Source organism: Heteronotia binoei, chromosome 9 (assembly GCF_032191835.1).
Source record: "Heteronotia binoei isolate CCM8104 ecotype False Entrance Well chromosome 9, APGP_CSIRO_Hbin_v1, whole genome shotgun sequence".
NCBI classification, from domain to species: domain Eukaryota; kingdom Metazoa; phylum Chordata; class Lepidosauria; order Squamata; family Gekkonidae; genus Heteronotia; species Heteronotia binoei.
In genome coordinates this window covers 7,841,001-7,863,970 of record NC_083231.1, presented here as the reverse complement: position 1 = coordinate 7,863,970, position 22,970 = coordinate 7,841,001, and the positions used below count along the sequence as shown (strand labels likewise).

Sequence of the window (22,970 nt, the reverse complement as noted above, 5' to 3'; positions counted from 1 at the left end):
AAGATACCAGCTGGATATTAGGGGAAAATGTTATACAGTAAGAGTAGTTCAGCAGTGGAAAATGCTGCCTAGGGAAATGGTGAGCTTCCCTTCACTAGCAGCCTTCAAGCAGCGGTTGGACAAAGACTTGTCAGGGATGCTCAAGGCTGATTCTGCATTGAGCCGGGGGGTGGACTAGATGGCCTCTTTGGCCCCTTCTAAGACTTATTGAAACAATATTGAAACAGTTACTTAAGGCACAGGCATTCAGCTACTGGCAAGAACATTTCATTTAAGCAAAGGACTAGTATGCTCATTCAAAATACTTCCATTGCTACGTGGTAACTAAGTATAACACCCGCTTTATTCCCAGTTAATAAAATTTCTGTATAGATTATGTAATATACACAGGTACACACATACAAGCCAGTTTCCATTTTTTAAATTTCCTTTTATTCCAATTCATATATAACTATACAGGGCTTTTTTTGAGCTGGAACGCACAGGAATGCATTTCCAACTGGCTTGGCATCAGAGGAAAAGGAAAGGGAAAGGTTCCCTGTGCAAGCACCAGTCGTTTCCGACTCTGGGGTGACGTTGCTTTCACAACATTTTCACGGCAGGCTTTTTACGGGATGGTTTGCCCTTGCCTTCCCCAGGCATCTACACTTTCCCCTCAGCAAGCTGGGTACTCATTTTACCGACCTCAGAAGGATGGAAGGCGGAGTCAACCTTGGGCCGGCTACCTGAATCCAGCTTCCACCGGAATCGAACTCAGGTCGTGAGCAGAGTTCAGACCACAGTACTGCAGCTTTACCACTCTGCACCATGGGGCTGCTATCAGACATCAGAGCGGTGTGGCCTAATATGCGAATGAGCGTCTGCTGGGCTTTTTCTACAAAAAAGGCCCTGTAACTATATATACAAAGATGAGATAAAAAATGGAAAGCAATAGCAGTGCACCATAATTGGCAAATTCATCCCACTTTTGAATGGTCAAATGCCATACTGATTCAGTCTGCTGCACAACTCTCCATTCTCCGTGAAGTCTGTGCCTAGGATTCCAGAAAACAAATTGTCTAAATAAGTTATCCCCTGCCATTTGGTCCTTAACTCCTCTCAATTTGAGACATAATCTTCTAATCTTATTGTCTAGTTCCCCCAATTTGTTCTATAGTCTAATAATTTTCTCATAATTCTATGGCTAATAACCTTATTAACGGTACATTTTGTTTCTGATATCTCAGATCTATTCTTCAGTTCCTCAACTACAATTTTTGGTCCTTAAATTCTTTTAAAATCTGGAGGATTAATTTGGTCTTTCCCCCATTAGGGAAGGACGGTGGCTCAGTGGTAGAGCATCTGCTTGGTAAGCAGAAAGTCCCATGTTCAATCCCCGGCATCTCCACTAAAAAAGGGTCCAGGCAAGTAGGTGTGAAACACCTCAGCTTGAGACCCCGGAGAGCCGCTGCCAGTCTGAGTAGACAATACTGACGTTGATGGACCGAGGGTCTGATTCAGTATAAGGCAGTTTCATATGTTCAAATTGGATTCTTTTTTCTATGGATTTCATGTTATTATCTAATACTGTTATTGACTTCTCAGACTTTATTTTTTCTTCATACGTACTGAATTGTTTTAAGGAGAGCTCTCATGCTGTTCAAAGAAGAAACAACATTAACAGGATTCTTTTCCAGAAGAAAGTGTGTGATTCTATATTGTATATGCAACATGATCATTGTTATTACTTATGCTATTGTCTATTATGCTGTTGTCTAAAGGAGAGCCAGTTTGGTATAACGGTTAAGTGCGTGGACTCTTATCTGGGAGATCCAGGTTTGATTCCCCACTCCTCCACTTGCACCTGCTGGAATGGCCTTGGGTCAGCCATAGCTCTCGTAGGAGTTATCCTTGAAAGGGCAGCTGATGTAAGAGCTCTCTCAGCCCAGCTACCTCACAAGGTATCTGTTTGGGAGGGGGAAGGTAAAGGAGATTGTGACCACTCTGAGATTCAGGGCATAGGACGGGATATAAATCCAATATCATCATCTTCTTCTATTGTATGGTATACTATTCCAGCAACCTTCTAACTGACAACTATTACAATGTCTATTCTTTGCAGGGGCTTGTTATTTTGTCTAATTTAGTATAAGGCAGCTTCATATTCATATACCCAACAGACAGGGAGATCCTCCTCCTGCAAGAGCATTCGTTTTGCAATCTTCCACCCTAGCAAGCCTCATTTAACCACTCACAAGACTGAACAGAGGCACTCCCTGTTAGCCAACTGGATGCCTTTTGATCAAGAGTCTTCTGTCTGGGAACTCCAGCTGCATTTTCTTGAGACCTGAAAAACTACTGCAGCGCTGCTTGGAAAATCTCCAGCATATCAGTGTTTCAACCTGGGATATTTGACAAGTACTTGGAATAATGCCCTGGATGTTTATCACCATATCCATCCAAAACAATAAAAATTAAATAGAAGCTCTACCAGCAAGTGTTTTTGATTTACCTCTGCACCAGGGGTCATTCTGTAGAAAAACAGGTGGTGGAGCTCATTAGCATAACTCATTAGCATATGCCACCCCTCCACCAGTCAAAAGCAACCCGACGCAAGAAAGGAGAGCCCTGGGCGGGCGAGGCCTGCTTGGGCTGGCTAAAGATCCAGCCGGTCCAAGCAGGCCTTGCTCACCTGGGGCTCTCTTTGGCCATCCCTCCCCACAGTCAAAAGGCCAGCAAGCCAGCCACCACCCAAAATCACATAAGAAGCGGAGAAAGGGTGGCACGGGCTTCTCCAGGAGTTAATGAGGGCTGCTGGGGGCATGGCAAAGCTCCTGGTGGTTGGCTGGTTGCCCGCTCTCCTAATCCTGGGATTGTTATGCAGCTGCACCTCCTATTCAATGGACAAGGTAGGTGGGGAGGAGGGGGGGTTGTCAGAAAGGTTCAGGAGCTGCACTCCTGTGACCTCCTGCTGAATTCACGGCCTGCTCCGCACAATAAAGAGCAGAACAAAGTTTGAGCCAGTGACGCTTTTAAGACAACATTTATTCTGGGTATAATCTTCCTTGTGCGTGCACACAAAAGCTTATATCCAAAATAAAATTTTGTTGTTCTTATTGGTGCCACTAGGCTCCAACTTCATTCTACTGCTTCAGCTACCAATCTAAACAATAATGAACAAAAAAAACCCTGAAGTTAAAATCTGGATAGTGGCAAACAGAATTTTTTTTTTTTTTTTGGTCAGACATACCTTTCACTGAGGTCTGAAAATTTTTTAAGTAACTCGCTGCATGGAGACAGTGAAAACATGGCGTTGAGGGCTGAAATCCCCACCTCTGGGCAACTCTCCACATCCAGCCGGTGAAGCAACTCCAAGGTGTTTCCTTCAGCCAGACGCAGCCAGGCCAGCAGCAGCTGCTTCTGCACCACTCCTTTCACAGATTCTGTGGAGCAGAGGAAATTCAGCACTAAACAGAACTGCCCCAAGTGCTCTGTTTAAGTATTTTTGCAGAACACTGAATAGTCCCACGATTTCCAAACTGGATCTTTTAAGACTAAATAAGAAGAAGACGACGACGACTGCAGATTTATACCCCGCCCTTCTCTCTGAACCAGAGACTCTGAGCGGCTTAAAGATAAAGGTAGTCCCCTGTGCAAGCACCAGTAGTTTTCAACTCTGGGGTGACATTGTTTTCACAATGTTTTCATGGCAGACTTTTTATGGGGTGGTTTGCCATTGCCTTCCCCAGTCATCTACACTTTCCCCCCAGAAAGCTGGGGACTCATTTTACCGACCTCGGAAGGATGGAAGGCTGAGTCAACCTCAAGTCGGCTACCTGAACCAGCCTTCACTGGGATCGAACTCAGGTTGTGAGCAGAGGGCTCTGACTGTAGTACTACAGCTTTACCACTCTGTGCCACAGGATTCTTACAACTTCCTATATCTTCTCCACCCACAACAGACATCCTGTAAGGTCAGTGGGGCTAGGAGGACTCTCACCGCAGCTGCCCTTTCAAGGACAGCTCTGTCAGAGCTATGGCTGACCCAAGGCCATTCCAGCAGCTGCAAATGGAGGAGTGGGGAATCAAATTCAGTTCTCAGATAACAGTCCAGACACTTAGCCTGCAAAACAGCCCTCTTCCGGTTGGCATATAATTAATTGTTATCGAAATGCCTGAATATTCAAATCTCGAACATCAGATTTTTAATACTAGAATATTGAAGAATTGATTTAAAGAAGGTAGCATAGTACATACTGAAGTGAGTTTTACATGTTTTTATGTATTTTATATGTATTTTATGTATTTTATCATATAATTATAATTATCAATGTATTATTAATGTATTTTAAATTGAGTTGTTAGTTTTTGTGTTGTAAGCCGCCCTGAGCCCGCCTCGGTGGGGTAGGGCGGGATATAAATCGAATAAAATAAAATAAAATTAACCACTGCATTAAACTGCACTGCACTACACCAAACAGTATACAAACACTTTACCCAAAACTGAGCAACAGCCAAGGCTTCCTGATATGATTAAAATTTTGCTTGGAAATACCTTCTTCTGCTGTGCTTTCACGCCCTCTTCACATTGTTCCTAAATCCTAGCTCTCCTCACCTACAGTCAGAAGGTCAATATGTATGCCTTATGTTACTTCCAAGATGCTACCCATCCAACATGTTTTCAGTGGATTTTAACCAGTGGCAATGGCTTTGCTTGTTTTTATGTCGGTTGCCTGTATTTTACACACTTCTTGGAGATTGCTGTCATCTGCATTCTTGTAAAGTGATTGTTTGGGACAGGTGAGATAAGAACATATTCAGTAAAATAAACTGTGTGGTAGGAGAAGGCTTAGAAAAGAGTTGGATTCTGGCAGGAAAATATGCAGTCAATAACATGTGGGCGTGCACAAAGTCTCACATAAGGAATATCAGCAAATATTGCAGCCTGCCCATGTCTATGTTTGATCAAAAGAACATCCAACTGGTTTCAGTGACACAGTCTCAACCACATAGACATGCATGGCCTTGTTTCAATGCAATTAAACTTTGTAGATCTTAGAGGTGCTACTAGGCTCAGACTTTGTTCTCCTACATGTCTGACCTGCGCTGCCCTCTGCCCCCTCAGACAGTCAAATCAGTCTGCTGGGATCGGCCACAACTATCACACAGGGTTCTACAAGAACAAACTTGGAGAGCAAGTTTGGTGCAGTGGTTAACTGTGTGGACTCTTATCTGGGAGAACTGGGTTTGATTCCCCACTCCTCCGCTTGCACCTGCTAGCATGGCCTTGGGTCAGCCATAGTTCTGGCAGAGGTTGTCCTTGAAAGGGCAGCTGCTGGGAGAGCCCTCTCCAGCCCCACCTACCTCACAGGGTGTCTGTTGTGGGGGAGGAAGGTGAAGGAGATTGTGAGCCGCTCTGAGACTCTTCGGAGTGGAGGGTGCGATATAAATCCAATACCTTCTTATCTTCTTTTTTTTTTAATTTCAAATGATTTTATTAATGAAAATTCTGAAAATGAACATATCATAGATAAGTATAAAAGTTACATACAATAATAAAAATAACCAATACAATAACACACATTAAACATAGAAAATAAAAGGGAAAAAACCAATAGTAGGCTTACATAGTTAAATATATTAAAGTAAATTATAGCCACAAAAAATCTTTATATAATTTAGATTTGTTGTAAGAATTAATATAAAATGGATCACTATCGATTTTTTCTAAGATGGGGAACCAGGTCGCTATGTATCTTCTTACAAGCCTGAGGAAACTTTCAGGTATGCAGAAAATCTTGCTGTGAAAATACAATTTGGAGGCAACAATGTTTTTTAAAAAGCAACCTCTGCGCATGTACATGTCACAAGATGCTTGATTCTAGGCACATAAGCACACGAAGGTGCCGTATACTGAATCAGACCATTGGTCCACAACAGTCGGTATTGTCTATTCGGACTGATAGCGCCTCTCCAAGATCTCAGGCAGGCAAACAAGTGACTGTGGCTCAGCAGCAGAGCATCTGCTGGGCATGCAGAAGGTCCTAGGTTCAGTCCCCAGCATCTCCAGTAAAAAAGATCAGGTAATAGGAGACGTGAAAGAACTCAGCCTGAGAACCTGCAGAGCTGCTGCTTGTCTGAGTAAACAATACTGATGTGGATGGACCAAGGGTCTGATTCAACATAAGACAGCTCATAGCCCCTTTCACATCACCTACTGTCTGATCCTTTAACTGGAGATGCCAAGAATTGAACCCAGAGCCTCGTGCATGCCGTGCAGATGATCTACCATTGAGCTACAGCACCTCCTTCCTTTGAGCTGCCACAGCAACTCACAATGAAGCACAAAAATCATGGGTTGGAGTTCATGGGATCAACAAGAGGTCTGAGCAAGGGGAGAAAGAAGCAAGGGCCGAAGGGGGAGTGGGATTTCTCTTCCCCACAATTCCTTGTGGGTCCCCCACATGTTTCCAAGTGGCATCCAGGCAGCTCACTGGAACTAAAAACCCAAGAAACGTTTGAAAAAGTAGATTAAAACTGGCAGACAACAACAAAACAAAAATTAAGATATTTTCTCTTACCTGATCTATCGTTAAGCCCTTGCTGCAGAAGTCTGACTCTCTGAGCTATTGTCAAAGCTTTCATATGAACCTTTTCGGCCAGAACCTTTTTTAAAAAAAGAACACACAAGTGCTAATGCTTGGCGAACACAATTCCTTTCTATAAATCAGAGCCAACAACTTTTATATCTAAGCTCCTAGTAAAGATGATTGACGCTTTAAAAGTATCTCTCCACTATAAGCAATGCAATAAATACTTCCCAGCTGCTGGGTCAAAATACACTGCTGAAACTGTTGTTGAAACACTGGCTGATTTGTCTCTCACACATGCATACACTTCATCTGTATTTTGTCACATAACTGGGGGATGGAAACGGGCCGAAACTCAAAGGAAAGGATGAAGACTCATTGAAGTTGCATCGTTTGTACCATGCCTTTGTCCTAAGGAGCCCCAACAAGCAGCTTCTCATTTCTGCCCCACAACAGCAACTCCAAAACCATCAAAGAACCACCCATCGATAAGCAGTTTCTGGCAAAAGGTAAAACGTCTTACTCTTGTCACTCATTTTACTGACATCCTTGGGGGAGAAGGAAGCTTCCATGGACATAGACAGAATGTTTTTACAGCTGGATCAGGGACATATTTAGCAGTGAACCATGTTCTTCTAATGTCTGTCAAGACCCCAGTAGTTCAAAGAGCTCAAACAGTCCATCAATGGCTATTTATTGACTCCAGACAACCGTGTATAGGCAGGAAGGACTTTGCAAAGACTAGCTTGGTGGGCTTCCTGCCCCCTTATATAGACTTAGTTAAAGCCATTACATTTTCAAAGGAAAGTGAGAAGCAGCAATCCCTCCCCCCAAATTATTCCCATGCCCCTTTACACAGGTGCTCCTGATCTGGCAGAGTGACCTTGGTTTCCCTGGCAACCGCTCAAACCAATGTGGAGGATTTTGATAACTATTACGAACAGATAGGAGCAGCAGAAGCGAGGAGACAAAAGTAGAGTTCATCAGCAAACAGAAAAAAAGGCAAGGCACTTGACAATGTCAGTGGAAATGTGGAAGGAGGAAAAGGCCCAAAACAAAATCCAACCATATAACCTTCTAAACTGGATTTAATGTATTACCCCACCATATAACATGATTTCCAAAGCTGTTCTGACTAACAGCTCTGAATTCCTATGCAGCCTGCCACAGTTAAGTCATACACTTCCCCTTAAATAGCAAAGAAATGTAAAAAGGAAAGAAACGTATATGTTCCCCTACTCCTCCTGGGCCACCCCCACCACCCAAAATAAGTAATTGCCAGTCAAGAGAGGAAGTGGGCTATGAAGAAAGCAGAAAGCATTTTGCTACAATGATTCTAAACGCTGCCACAGGAGGTGGTGGCAGCTACAAGCAGACAGCTTCAAGAGGGGAGTGGATAAGTATATGGAGCAGAAGTCCATTAGCAGCTATTAGCCACAGCATATTGACGGAACTCTGCCTGGGGCAGTGATGCTCTGTATTCTTGGTGCTTAGGGGGGAAACAGTGGGAGGGCTTCTAGTGACCTGGCCCCACTGGTGGACCTCCTAATGGCACTGGGGATTTTTTGGCCACTGTGTGACACAGAGTGTTGGATTGGATGGGCCATTGGCCTGATTCAACATGGCTTCACTTATGTTCTTATGTTCTAACAGAGGGTTTACTGATCAGAGCTGAGATGTTTTGACCAAATTTTTAAAAGCCTCTTATACCAAGCAGTCTCTGCACAAAGATATTTTTACCCCAGAGAGAATCCGACCGAGTTCTACGTGGTTCCGCTACATTTTCAAAAACCCTTAGTTACCGACAGAAGCTTGTTCACCTGGTATGCTAATTTCCTGACTGCTTCTTTGACATCCATGGTACGGCCGACGATTTTGGACAGAGTTTTAGCTGACGGACCGATGCATGACAACACGGCACGCCTGACTTCTGAATTGGAGTCATTCTCAATCATGTTGCAGTAAACTGAAAGAAAAGGTGTTTGCGTGAAACTGGGAAGCTAAACTATGTAACTTTTTAAAAAGGAAGCAAAGCAGGAGCGATGCTGACGCACCTTGGAGTACTCATATTAGAAGAACTGTCCCTGCAGCTCCAGGATGCATCTGGAAGCCACAGTCAGTCAAGACTTCCCATAATGCTCTGTGAAAGTTTTTAAGCCAGAGCATCTCTGTCCATTGCATCTCCCATATTTGCTATGTGAAATACTGAGGAACAGTAATACGGTAACAGCAAACAGGCTGCCACTTTTGGAAAATAAAACGTACTGATGAAGACCCATCATGTAGACAAGCATAAGAGCTGATGATGGGAACTGGGCCATGGCTTCGTTTCCTTTAGTTTTAAAAGGCAGAAAAAATCTTTGTGAGGGTTAGTTCTGAAGTTTAACACTAAATACTTTCAGCCACTAAAAACTTTTACAGCTTAGAGATGTAAAAGTCCAGAAAAACAAAAGAAAATATCCAGCCCCTTCTACAAGGACTCCCCCTTCCAGTTTTTCTGTTGGAGATTCCTTTCTGTCCAATGGAAAACAGGAAAGCTTGTGCGTGTGTGTGTGTGTGTGTGTGTGAGGGGGGAACTCCTGTGAATTATTTCCTCCTTTGGAATGATGGAAATCCATCCTTAAGACTAGGTTTTTCTCACTCAAAACGTATAGCATGAAAAGAAAACTGAGTATTGATTCCATTTGACCAAATGGAAAACTGGGAAGTTTGGGGGAAGACTGAAAAAAACTTCTATGATTCCCCCTCCCTCTTTTGGCTGCAGTGAAGTGTTCTTTAAGGCAAAGTTTTATTTAGAACATGTTGCATGACATTTTTATGCAAGACAATCTACACCATTAATAATGGTAACACCTATATCAATTGTAGATATATACAACATATTTTCAAGAATATATTGTTTAAATGTGAACAGTTTTGGCAATTACATGACAATATATTATTAAAGAGTTCAGTGTTTGCAATGTTGTAACCATCCTGAGATCCAAAAATTATTACAATCCTACCTGCTGTGAATGTCTAAGAGTCCCCCTGTCAAATTGACACATGCTTTGCTTACTTCAGAGTTTGTTTCCTGCCTTCAATTTTTTACTTTTTCCTGCCTCTCAAATGGCTAAGGAAGCACAGAGTATAGCAGAACAAAACAGGAGTCAAGTTGCACCTTTAAGACCAACTTAGTTTTATTCAGAACGTAAGCTTTCGTGTACTCTCTAAGCACACTTCATCCGACGAGGAATCCGGTACAGTGAGCAAAGCCACACGTAGTCGGTAGTCAGTGGCTCAGAATGCAAACTGGTACAAACTTAAGAACCAATGACAGTATAGTAAAATTATCTGGTAGGGAGTGGTTTAGAATGCAAAATGGTAAAAAAAAAATTAAGATTCAATGACAGAATAGTAAAATTAACACATTGATCTGAGTAGCATGAGTAGTAGCTCAATTTGTTAATTTTACTATTCTGTCATTGAATCTTAATTTTTTTTTTTACCATTTTGCATTCTAAACCACTCCCTACCAGATAATTTTACTATACTGTCATTGGTTCTTAAATTTGTACCAGTTTGTATTCTGAGCCACTGTCTACCGGCTATGTGTGGCTTTGCTCACTGTACCGGATTCCTCATCTGATGAAGTGTGCTTAGAGAGCACACGAAAGCTTACCTTCTGAATAAAACTAAGTTGGTCTTAAAGGTGCAATCGACTCCTATTTTGTTCTACTACTTCAGACCAACACGGCTGACTACTTGGATCTATCTACATGGAGTGTAGCAGTTTGCAACGCTCCCAAGCATTCAATATATATTTTCTTATAGAATACAATGACACTTATAATATTACATTCCGTACAATTTTCCAAATTGCAGAATTTTAAAGCTAAAAATTTAGTAACAATCGATTCCAATGAAACTTTTTGAAAAAAGAATCTCAAAAGTTTAAAGACACACCACTGAATGAAAGCTCAACAACATACCATTAACTACAGGGCAGTCACTGTCCTTTGGATCTTGAAGTCTGGACAGTGCCAGCACAGCCTGGATTCTCACATTTGGAATACGGTCTTTCACTCGAACAAGCATGGCACTGTTAATTCTATCAAACAGCTCATCTTCAATCTGAGCATTCTCTGGCAGGCTCCCCAGAAGTTTATTAATAAGTTGGCACACTCGAAATCTAACTCCTTTGCTGTTAGCGTTATGACACTAACGAGACAAAAAAAGAGGGAGAAGGTCATTTTTACCATTGTTCGTGAATTTTCATTATTCATAAATATATATTCCATGCCTGTGCATATGTGTGAAAAAGATTCCTTAAGTTCACATTTAGCATGAATTTACTTCTCTTAATATCAAATTTGCCCTGACCTGGATAGCCCAGGCTAGCTCAGGCTCTCAGATCTCAGAAGCTAAACAGCATTAACCCTGACTAGGAAGTGGATGGGATTTCTCCAAGGAATACTAGGGTGGTGACGCAGAAACAGGCAAAGGCAAACCACCTCTGAACATCTCTTGCCTTGAAAACTATGGAATTGCCATAAGTCGGCTGTGACTTGATGTGGAAAAAAAATATCAAAGTTACTCGGGGGGGGGGGGGGGGGTTGGGGGGGGGGAGAGAAGAATCCCAATTTTTCTAAACTACAGTCTCGACAGAGATAAACTAATTGAAGATGAAGAGTATTTACTATGCCTAGGAGATATAAACTAGAGATGCTGAACACATTTCCCTCTGTGACTTTTCTGGAGAGCCAGTTTGATGTAGTGGTTAAGTGTGCAGACTCTTATCTGGGAGAACCGGGTTTGATTCCCCACTCCTCCACTTGCATCTGCTGGAATGGCCTTGGGTTAGCCATAGCTATCGCAGGGGTTGTCCTTGAAAGGGCAGCTGCTGGGAGAGCTCTCTCAGCCCCACCCACCTCACAGGTAGGTGTTTGTTGTGGGGGGAGAAGATATAGGAGATTGTAAACCACTCTGAGTCTCTGATTCAGAGAGAAGGGTGGGGTATAAATCTGCAGTCGTCTTCTTCTAAAGCTGCTGTCCAAACACAGCAGCTGTAGCTACTGTACACTAATATCCCATACCACTCAGGGAATGGAGTCCCTGGTGGATACACTACAGAAACCCCAGTCAGTCAGTCATAATGGAAGTTCTGATAGAGGATTGGGGACCAATCCATTTCTGCCTGTACTTTTCTTTTAGGCGAGAGAGATAACAAACGTTGTATCCTAAATGACGTTATCCAATAATACTGAATATTGAATTTACATTACTACTAAGAACATACATGCCGTTTCTAAGCAGATTCACATAACGTCTGTTGGATAATAATGTCACAAAGGGAACTGATCTATCCAGTGCTGGTTTTAGGATTATACTGATTAAGGTACCTGAAGAAGAAAGTTGAACAAATAGTTCAGGAACGAATTTTCAACTTCCTCCTCCTCTTTGTCTCCAGCGTCATCTTTCTGAGGCTCATAGAAAGAAACCAAAAACTTGGCCACAAAATCGATCACTTGTTCTACTGCAGGTTCTCGTTTGTAGATTATCATGACATACTTAAGGTAATGAACAAACTCCTCGTGGAAACGGATCTTGTCCTGCAACTAAAAGCAACATGTACACGGTAAGCTACATGAGCTCACCAGATACAGATGAGAAGAGACATTCGCTAGTACATGGCAGACCCAAATGGTTAACAATGACAGCTCTTCCATCAAGCAAAGGTGAAAGAACAAGTTGAAAATTAGTTATTGCAGTTGCTCAAGGACATGATGACCAAGAAAAGTCAGCCCTACAAGCTGACGAGAGTAGAACATGCCTGATAGGTACAGGAGTCAATTCTTTCTACACAAAAGCTTCTTTCGCCTCTGCTCAACACATGCAGCTCAATAAAAGCCCCAAATAGTCTTAAGTAGTCACTCATCCAATAACCTATGACAGCTAAAAACGCTGCCAGGAGATCAACCCAGAAACCTTTTGTAAAATGGAAGAGTTGGTTTTCTATTCTCATCAGCAGTGATGAAAACAGATTCATGCAGGCAGGGGGGACTAAAGTGTTTTCCGCATGCAACTCATTGTTCTGGACCTGTTATGGCCCTGGGTCAACCCTCTTCTCAGCAGTGAGCGCACAAGGTGGACTTAGACAAGCCACAGTTCTTACAGTCTCAGCTCTCTATTATGGAAAACAAGTACAACACAGGTGACCTTAGAAGGTTTACTTAGATAACTGTGAAGCACTTTGAACACACAAGAAAAAAATATATAAAGGCTTTATAAATGTTATAAACTTTATAAAGTTCTATACATTTTTCTAGCTATAAAATATGTTGATATTAATTTAACATGGTTCAGTACAGATATATGGAGACAGCGGTTTAGTTACCTTATTGTACGTTCGCTTCAAAGATGCCACTAGCTTTCCATGACTCTGATGAGGTTTCTGGACTTGCTCAAAGGCCTCCTTAATACAGATTGCCTTTGCCATAGCTGCAGAGAGAGAGAGATTTAAATAAAAATATGTCAAATCAGAACATCATAATACCCATAGTCCACTTAACTAGTTACCAGCTTCACCTTGCCACTAGTCTTTTTTCTAACAAGCCTTTTCAGTCAGAAAACATAATTGGAAATATGTTTTCTGACAGAAGTATCAGACCTGTGATTCTTAGTGCAAACCCTTTTATTCATAATCTCAACCGAGGACTAGTCAGTCACTACTGATACAAATAATGCCACCGAATGGATATAAAACTGAGGAATGTAACCAGATAACAGCAATCGCTGCAATCCTTCTCTACGCTAACGCTTGCTTTCTGTATGTTATAGTTGTTCAACTGTACAGAACTAATCCTTGTTCTGATGCTCGTCTGTCAGCTGCACATAATGGATTGGACTAGATCAGAACAAGGATTAGTTCTTGTGCATCTTGTACATTTTTAATAGCTCTACATGGAATTATACTTTCTGAATTATACTTTCTGACAAGTAAAAAGAGGGGCCTATTTTCAAGGTAGGATTTTTGGAACAGGCTTTCCACTAGGGCTAACACATGTAAAATTTCCTCCAGAACAATCACTTACTCCATTCTTGTTTATCAGGTAACTAATAAACAAACAGGAACAGGCTCAGGTGGTAAGGAACTTAATAAATCTCTTTAAACATATTGGGAATTACTTCAGAAAAGAATCAACAACTGATATTAATTAGGAGTTGGCAGGTGGGGATAATAGGTAGTAGTTCTGTCCAGTAAATTCCTAGTAGGTACACAGCAAAGCATCCCTGAGATAGACTCAAAAGTTTGCAACAGGTCCCCCATCCCAATACACCACAAAGATTTAGAGTTGCTATCCTCCAGGGAGAACCACTAATGCCTCTTGGGAGTAACTGACTAACTGCATGTATATTCTTTTTGAGCATTGGGTAAGCTGTGTTTCTCTTGAATGTGGTTTGTACTTTTTGAATTTTTGTAAGCAGTTTATCTCTTATATATCTCGGCTTGACTTCGCGAACGAAGATTTAAGAAGGGTGCAGTAGTCCACGTCTGCTGCAGGCTCGCTGGTGGCTGACAAGACCAATGCGGGACAGGCAGATCCGGCCACAGTGGCTGCAGGGAAAAGTATGATTTGGGGTTGGTGCTGTAGCAGTGCGATTCTTCCTCAATCTCCTTTTGTCCTCAAGACCAGCTACGCGTGCGTTCTCAAAGGAAGAGACAGCCTGGTGGATGGTGTGCCTCCATGCTTTGCGATCTGAGGCTAGGTCAGACCACTGGTGATGGTTGATGCGACAGGTGCCAAGGGATTTCTTCAAGGAGTCCTTGTACCTCTTCTTTGGTGCCCCTCTATTTCGATGGCCGGTGGAAAGTTCGCCATACAGAGCAATCTTGGGAAGGTGGTAGTTTTCCATCCTAGAAATATGCCCTGCCCAGCGCAGCTGCGTCTTCAACAGCAGTGCTTCGATGCTTGTAACCTCCGCCCGCTTGAGGACTTCAGTGTTGGTCACAAAGTCACTCCAGTGGATGTTGAGGATGGTGCGAAGGCAGCGCTGATGAAAGCGCTCAAGGAGTCGCAGGTGATGACGGTATAAACCCACGATTCGGAGCCATAGATGAGGGTTGTCATCACAACCGCTTTGTAAACATTGATCTTTGTGCCTTTTTTCAGATGCTTGTTGCTCCACACTCTTTTGTGCAGTCGGCCAAATGCACGGTTTGCCTTTGCCAGCCTGTTGTCAATCTCCTTGTTGATCTTGGCATCTGAGGAGATGATGCACCCCAGGTAGCTGAACTGCTGGACTGTCTTCAGTACTGATTCACCCACAGTGATGCAGGGAGGGTGATAATCTTCGTGGGGTGCAGGCTGGTGGAGAACTTCTGTCTTCTTCAGACTAACTTCTAGGCCGAATAGCTTGGCAGCCTCTGCAAAGCAGGACGTCATATGTTGCAGAGCTGATACCGAGTGGGAGACGAGTGCAGCATCATCAGCAAATAGTAGCTCTCGGATGAGTTTTTCCATTGTCTTGGAGTGAGCCTTTAGTCGCCTCAGGTTGAACAGGCTGCCATCAGTGCGATAGCGGATGTAGACACCATCGTCATCATCTAGATCTACTGCGGCTATATCTACTATATATTAGTTCCAGATTATGAAGTATTTTGATCAGAGGAAGTTGATATTGAAACACGTAAATTCTACCTGGGAAACATGGTATCAAATATACTTCTTATTCCTCCTTGAGTCTTCACTACACTGCAACATTGTTGTTTTGAGAGTCTTTCAGCAATAACTTTGTTTCTCCATGTCAACACTGCTACACTATAGCAGCCCTTTTGGGTGGACTCTTTAAGTGACTCTGGTTTTTGGTATGATTTGTAATGATTTCAATGTATGCTCATAAATTGCGAGTATGTAAAAATAGGCTTATTGCTTTAAATGAATTCATAACTTTATTACTTAGCCTTAAAGCAAATGTATCTTGGCAATGAGCTTTAGTAAGTGTTTCTAGTTTACTGTTAGTCCTTAGAGACTTCTTGAAAGATTTTACATCTCTTTTGAACACGGTTCTCTCTAGGTTATCCTCCAGGTAGGGCCTGGAATTCTCCTAGAATCACAACTGCTCTCCAGACAACAAGCATCCGTTGCCCTGGAGGAAGGGTTGGCAGGTCCAAGTCAAGAAATATCTGGGAACTTTGAGGGTGGAGCCAGGAGACTTCGGGGGTGGAGCCAGGACCAAGGATGTGACAAGCACAAGGGAGTTCTTTCTGGCCATCACGTTTAAAGGGACTGCATGCTTTTAAATGCCTTTCCTCCATTTGGAAATAATGGATAGCGGCACCTTCTTTGGGGACTCATAGAATTCGACCCCCTGCTCCAATCTTTTTGAAACTTGGGGGGGGGGGTATTTTGAGGAGAGGCATTAGATGCTATGTTGAAAATATGGTGCCTCTGTCTCAAAACACGGCCCCCCAGATACCCACAGATCAGTTCTCCATTATACCCTTTGGGAATTGCTCTCCACAGGGTATAATGAGAGCTCAGCAGACATCTCCCTCCCCACCTCCTGTTTTCTGATAACCCTGAAGTGAGGTTGGGGGGGGGGCCTTCAACGCAGGAGATCCCCTGCACCCATCTGGGGATAGACAACCCTGCCTGGAAGAAATGGCAGCTTCTGAGAGTGGTCTTCATCGTGGAGGTGCCAGCCTCCAGGTGGGACCGAAGGATCTCCCAGAATTACAGAGCTTGAACTACGGAGCTCAGTTCCCCTGGGGAAAACGGATACTTTCGAGGGGGGCCTCTATGGTGCTGCATTCCATGGAGCCCCCTGTCCCCCCAGGCTCTACTCCCAACTCTCCAAAAGTTTCCCAACCTGCAGCTGGCAAGTAAAAGTCCCTCCCACAATGGCCAGAGGAGACCTGGCAAGGCTAACTCTATGGAATAACATCATCACTATGCTCCACCCTCCCCAGGCACTGCCTCACCTAGGGTTGCCAAGTCCAACTCAGGAAATATCTGGGGACTTTGGGGGTGCAGCCAGAAGACACTGAGGGAGAGCTAGGAGCAAGGGTGCGGCAAGTACAACTGAACTCCAAAGGGAGTTCTGGCCATCACATTTAAAGGAACCGCACACCTTTTAAATGCCTTCCCTCCATTGGAAATAATGAAGGATAAGAGCACCTTCTTTGGGGCGCATAGAACTGGACCCCCTCATCCAATCCTTTTGAAACTTGGAGGGTATTTTGGGGAGAGGCACTGGATGCTATGTTGCAAATTTGGTACCTCTACCTCAAACAACAGCCCCCCCAAGGCCCCAGATACCAATTGATCAATTTTCCATTATACCCTATGGGAATCGGTCTCCATAGGGAATAATGGAGTGCCCAGTAAACACCCCCCCACACACTTTCTGATGACCTTATAGCAGGGGGAGGGCCTCCAAACCGGGGGGATCCCCTGCCCCCACCTGGGGATTCAGTAAATAAGGAAACTTGTGGTGAGGAGTTTAGGCAAAGCAAGAAAAACACCACGCACCAAATGTTGCAATATACTGTAAGTGCAAAGCACTCTTTTACTCAACCACTTTATCACTGTAATTCTTAAATGTCCTTCAAAGCAAGTAAACAGTCCTTAGTAGAAACTGAAACTTTAAATGTTGCCAGGTATGAAAATCTGCTGTCTTCCGGTCTTTCTGTTGAGAGACGCAGATAGCCTGCCTATTCCTCTTTGAAGAGCAATTTAACAGGTGTAGTAGCAGCAACACGACTCCTATGTTCAAGTTCGTGTTTCCTTTACACTTCCTCTGGCTGCTGTTTTTACACTCCGGAACCTGTGCTTAGGCAACAGCTCACAGTCATATCTTATCAGCATGCACGAACGGTTCTTAGACCATTCGTGCATACTGATAAGATATGACTGTGAGCTATGACAGCAGATTTTCATACCTGGCAACATTTAAAGTTTGAGTTTCTACTAAGGACTGTTTACTTGCTTTGAAGGACGTTTAAAAATTACAGTGATAAAGTGGTTGAGTAAAAGAGTGCTTTGCACTTATATTGCAACATTTGGTGCATGGGTTTTTTTCTTGCTTTGCCCACCTGGGGATTAGTAACCCTAGCCCCACTCCCCAAATCTCCAGGAATTTCGCAAGCCAGACTTGGCACCACTACAAGGTCTTTCCATGCAGGTAAAAAATGTAAACAGTTGATAGTTGTTGCAACTGCAAAGTTTCAAGATTCCCCAGGTTGGCTGTTTCAGTGAGCTGACAGATTTTACAGCTTTAACATTTCCTCCAGCTACTTCAAAACCACTTGCAGGCAGTGTTCCCTCTCAGCCGAGTTAGTGTGAGCCAGCTCACAGTTTTTTAGCCTCCGGCTCACACATTTTTGCCTTAGCTCAGGAAAAATGGCCCCAGAGCAAACTAATTGATGCAGGAGCTCACAACTTTCATGCCAGTCTCTCACAAAGTAGAATTTTTGCTCGCAAGGCTTCACAGCCTAGAGGGAGTATTGCTTGCAGGGAAAGGCCAGGAAAAACCATCATCACAGAAAACAAATGTACGCTTTTCTAATCTCCATGTAGTCCTGAGCCCCTGTTGCTCAGCCGAGCCTACCTCACAGAACTGTTGTGAGGACAAGGCAGTAACGATGATGCCCAGGGTTTTAGGAATCCAGGCTGCAAGTTAAACCACTGGAGGGGGGGTGATTTTTCTCAACCTTCATTAAAGGAGGATGTGAATAAATTTTAAGGTTTTGTTTTTAAAAAACACAGAACTTAATTGAAATACAAACCTGTAATATTTTATACATTATTTGTACTGTTTTACTGTTTTAATTGCTCTTCATATGTAAAGAGCAATGTAAAGGTGTTTTTTTCAGGTCTTTCTTCGTAGAAAAATCCCAGCAGGAACTCATTTGCATAGTAAGCCACATCCCCTGACCTCACCATTGTTTCACACAGGGCTTTTTTTGCAGGGACATGATGCCAAGTCAGTCAGAACTGCATTCCTGTGAGTTTCTGCTCCAAAAATGGCCTTTATTATTTGTTTTTTGGAAAAGAAATCATATTTTAAAAAGAGAAATGGTACTTAAAAGAGGGCGGGCAAAACGTACACCTTGGCCACACCCAATATTAAAACGCAATCTGAGAGGCGGTTTTTATTTAGGAAGGAAACCAATCAGCGCAGAGGGGAAGGGCTTCCCCTTTAGCCCATTGGCTGCGCCTTATGCCAATCCGCGACGCCCAAGGGCGCGCGCCACAAGCCCCGCCCACACCTTCCGAGGCGGATTGGGGGCGCTGAGGGGACACTTTCCCGAGCCTCCTTCCCGGCTGTTCCCTGCGGCTCTCACCTGTGACCGCGACAGCGGCGCGAAAGGGACCGAAAAAGAAAGCCGCTCCCGCGCTTCTCTCACGCCCGCCGCTCTTCTCGGTTCCCGCCTTCGCCTTCAAAAAACGTCACCTCAACAAGGAGCGCGCTGAAAATCTCGCGAGACCCGGGAGGGAGGTCTCGGCAGCTGGTTCTGGAAGGGGGCGTGGTTAACAATAAGCCGCGGGGGGGGGGGGCGGGCGGAGAGAGGCCTGGAGACTTTTCGACGCTCTTCGGTTGGGCTCTGTTGCCCTTGGCGACCGAGCGGCTTTCCTGCGCAGGCGCTGTCAACAAGCCTCGCGGGGGCGGCCGTTGGTCGATGAATGTTTTGGTCAGGCTCAGAAATACTTTCATGTCGTCCGGGGCAAGGCATAATTTAATGTGTTTTTACTAAGGAGAACGTGGGTGTGTCTGCCCTGCCCTTCCTCCACACCCACCCACCCCAGGGGCAATAATCCCTCTAAACTGTGGGGTCTTGTGAGCATAGGGTTGCCAAGTCCAATTCAAGAAATATCTGGGGACTTTGGGGGTGGAGCCAGGAGACTTTGGGGTGGAGCCAAGATCAAGGCTGTGACAAGCATAATTGAATTCCAAAGGGAGTTCTGGCCCTCACATTTAAAGGGACGGCACACCTTTTCAATGCCTTCCTTCCATAGGAAATAATGTAGGATAGGGGCACCTTCTTTTGGGGCTCATAGAATTGGACCCCTTAGTCCAATATTTTTGAAACTTGGGGGGTATTTTGGGGAGAGGCACTAGATGCTATACTGAAAATTTGGTGTCTCTACCCCAAAAAACAGCTCCCCCAGAGCCCAAGATACCCGCAGTTTAATTCTCCATGATTTTCTATGGGAATAAATCTCCATAGGGAATAACAGAGTTCCCAGCAGACATTTTCCTCCCCTCCTCCCGCTTTCTGACAACCCTGAAGCGGGGGGAGGGCCTCCAAACCGAGGGATCCCCTGCCCCCACCTGGGGATTGGCAAGCCTATGTGAGCAAAAATTCTAATTTGTGAGCTACTAGCATTAAAATTGTGAGCTACTGCATAAATTAGCTTGCTCTGGGGCCATTTTTCTTGGGACTGTGGACTGGTACCAGTCTGTGGCCTGTTTGCAACTGGGCTATGAGTTGTATAATTATTTCGTTATATATTACAATATAATAATAATAAGTGGCTGCAGTGTGGCCGGACCTGCCTGTCCCGCATTGGTCTTGTCAGCCACCAGCGAGCCTGCAGCAAACGTGGACTATTGCACCCTTCTTAAATCTTCGTTCGCGAAGCCAAGCCGAGAGAGAATAATAATAAGGCATTGGATTTATATAGTGCTCTCCAATCTCAGATTTATATAGTGCTCTCCAATCTCCTTTATCTTCCTCCCCCACAACAGACACCCTGTGAGGTGGGTGAAGCTGAGAGAGCTCTCCCAGAAGCTGCCCCTTCAAGGACAGAGTCTCAGAGCGGCCTACAATCTCCTTTATCTACTTCCTCCACAACAGACACCCTGTGAGGTGGGTGAAGCTGAGAGAGGTCTCCCAGAAGCCGCCCCTTCAAGGACAGAGTCTCAGCGGCCTACAATCTCCTTTATCTACTTCCCCCACAACAGACACCCTGTGAGGTGGGTGAAGCTGAGAGAGGTCTCCCAGAAGCCGCCCCTTCAAGGACAGAGTCTCAGAGCGGCCTACAATCTCCTTTATCTACTCCCCCCACAACAGACACCCTGTGAGGTGGGTGAAGCTGAGATAGCTCTCCCAGAAGCTGCCCCTTCAAGGACAGAGTCTCAGCGGCCTACAATCTCCTTTATCTATTTCCCCCACAACAGACACCCTGTGAGGTGGGTGAAGCTGAGAGAGCTCTCCCAGAAGCTGCCCTTTTAAGGACAGCTCTGCAAGAGCAGTGGCTGACCCAAAGCCATTCCAGCAGCTGCAAGTGGAGGAGTGGGGAATCAAACCCGGTTCTCCCAGATAAGAGTCCATGCACTTAACCACCACACCAAAATAAAGAGCACAGCTGTATCATCCCGAAACCATTGTGCCCCACCCTGGTCCGTGGAAAAATTGTCTTCCACAAAACTGGGCCCTGGTGCCAAAAGGGTTGGGGAGCACTGGGCTAAGGCAAAAATGTGTGAACTGTAGGCTAAAAAAACTGTGAGCTAGCTCACACTAACATAGCTTCGAGGGAACACTGGTCAGGGGTCATTTTGTAGAAAAAAAGGTGCCGGAGCTCATTGGCACAACTCATTTGCATATGTCACACACACCCGACATCACTGAAAGGAGTACTAAATTATATCAGCTCAGCATCTACCTTAAAAGGCTTCTTGAATGATAATCGTAATAAAACCTGACTCCCATCATACTTTTTCAATTACTTTCTCCTGTGTGGCCACAGTGACGTGAGGAAGATTTCTATCCGTCTGCTTTATATGTTTTGGTTATTTTCCATTTTTTGTGGGGATAAATATTAGATAGTTTGTCAAATCTTAAAAGTTTAGCCAAGTTCTCACAGGAGGTTTGAACAATGGAGCCCAGAAGCAAGTATTTGCCACGGGTGGGGGTGAGAAAGAGCGCAATAAAATGTAGAGGTTCCGGAGCTCCACTACTGTGAGCTCTTGCCCCAAATGAGACCTGCCCCCTCCTGAGTCCTTCAGGCTCGAACTGCAGGGAAGTGGCTGCTGACCAGAGCTTCAGGGTGACCAGCCTCATTCTCCCCCCATCACCACCTGCCCCACTGGGAAAGCCACCCGAGGACTGTAGGGAAGCGGCTGCCGACCGGATCGTCAGGGCAACCAGCCTCATTCTCCCCCCATCACCACTCGCCCCACTGGGCAAGCCACCTGAGGACTCCTTCAGCAACACAGCTGGATCTTCAGGAGAAGGGGACAAGGGAAGGTATCCTTCCTCCCATTCATGGGCTGGAGCTGACCAATGCTCCCTTCTAGGCTGAGCAAAAATCCTACCTCAAGAGTTACTAGCATTAAAGTTAGGGCTGACCCTGCCACTAGGAAAACTAGGTGACTGCCTAGGGCGCCAGCCTTCTGGGGTAATGAATTGGGTGCCCCCATGTGACTCAGTGACATTATCAGTGTGTGGGGTGGGGCGGGGCAGAAGCCTTGTCTAGGTTGCCAGACAGTCTAGGGCTGACCCTGAAAGTTGTGAGCTCCTGCATCAATTAGTTTGCTCTGGGGCCATTTTTCTTGAGCCAAGATAAAAATGTGTGAGCCAGAGGCTAAAAAACTCTGAGCTAGCTCACACTAACTCAGCTTTGAGGGAACACTGCTGACCCTTCCTTAGCAGGGCCCTTCAGTGCCTGGCTTAGAACTCCTGTGAAATTTGGTTTAAAATGGAAAGGTGGAGGAATAGTGGGATTTGGCAGTGCAATTTTTAAAATAAAACATCAAGAAAAAGCACAAGGAGCACAGCAGAAACTAAAAATATGAAATGTTCTGAGCCTGGGAAAAATGAAAGTTGGGGGCATAGTGGGACTTGGCGATGCACTTTTTAAAATAAACCAGCAAAATTAAATTGTGGGTATAACTTTCATGTGCACGTACACGTCTTCAGATACCTTGAGCTTTCCTTGATGTCGGGTGGTGTTTATATTATGTACGTAGCCTACACACAGGGAAGAGCTGTAGATGAGAGATGTCAAACTCATTTGTTACGAGGGCTGGATCTGACAAAAATGTCAGTTTGTTGGGCTGGGCAACGCGTGCTGTAAAATGCAATGCCAGGTACCGGAGATCAGGCCTGGTTCTGGGGGTTTCAGCACCCCAGGCCAAAACCTTCACCTCCGCCCCCTGCAACTTCTGTTTTTGCATGCTCTTGGCCCACCACTTTGCTTGGCCCTCTCCCGCTTCAAAGGGAGCTGGAAAGACCTCTTCCCAGCTCCCTCTGAAGCAGGAGAGGGCCGGGCATCCCCCCCACCCCCGACCTTGCCGAGGCTTGGAAAGCCTTGTTGAGGTTAAAAAGACAGCGGGCGCGCTCAGAGCCTCTGGCTCTGAGTGCGCTCGCTGCCACACACACCCGACTTCACCGAGGCGGGGTAGTGGTGGCAG

The 22,970-nt window shown here is 44.6% G+C and overlaps 1 protein-coding gene across 2 annotated transcripts in view; it reads right to left on the bottom strand.

The window, feature by feature from the left end:
• Nucleotides 1–19,057, bottom strand: part of NCAPG (non-SMC condensin I complex subunit G) — a 45,495-nt gene extending 26,438 nt beyond the window's left edge. Inside the window, exons 1-7 of one of the 2 annotated variants that reach the window (XM_060246203.1) lie at nt 18,898–19,057; nt 12,946–13,049; nt 11,951–12,166; nt 10,541–10,769; nt 8,390–8,535; nt 6,561–6,645; nt 3,230–3,422 (exon numbers count right to left, since the gene is read on the bottom strand). In XM_060246203.1, coding sequence (XP_060102186.1) covers nt 3,230–3,422; nt 6,561–6,645; nt 8,390–8,535; nt 10,541–10,769; nt 11,951–12,166; nt 12,946–13,047 — 971 coding nt within the window. In that variant the 5' untranslated portion in view covers nt 13,048–13,049; nt 18,898–19,057. The remainder of the gene's footprint in view (nt 1–3,229; nt 3,423–6,560; nt 6,646–8,389; nt 8,536–10,540; nt 10,770–11,950; nt 12,167–12,945; nt 13,050–18,897) is intronic. The other variant, XM_060246204.1, reaches the window with a different exon arrangement.
• Between the last annotated feature and the right edge of the window lie 3,913 nt (nt 19,058–22,970).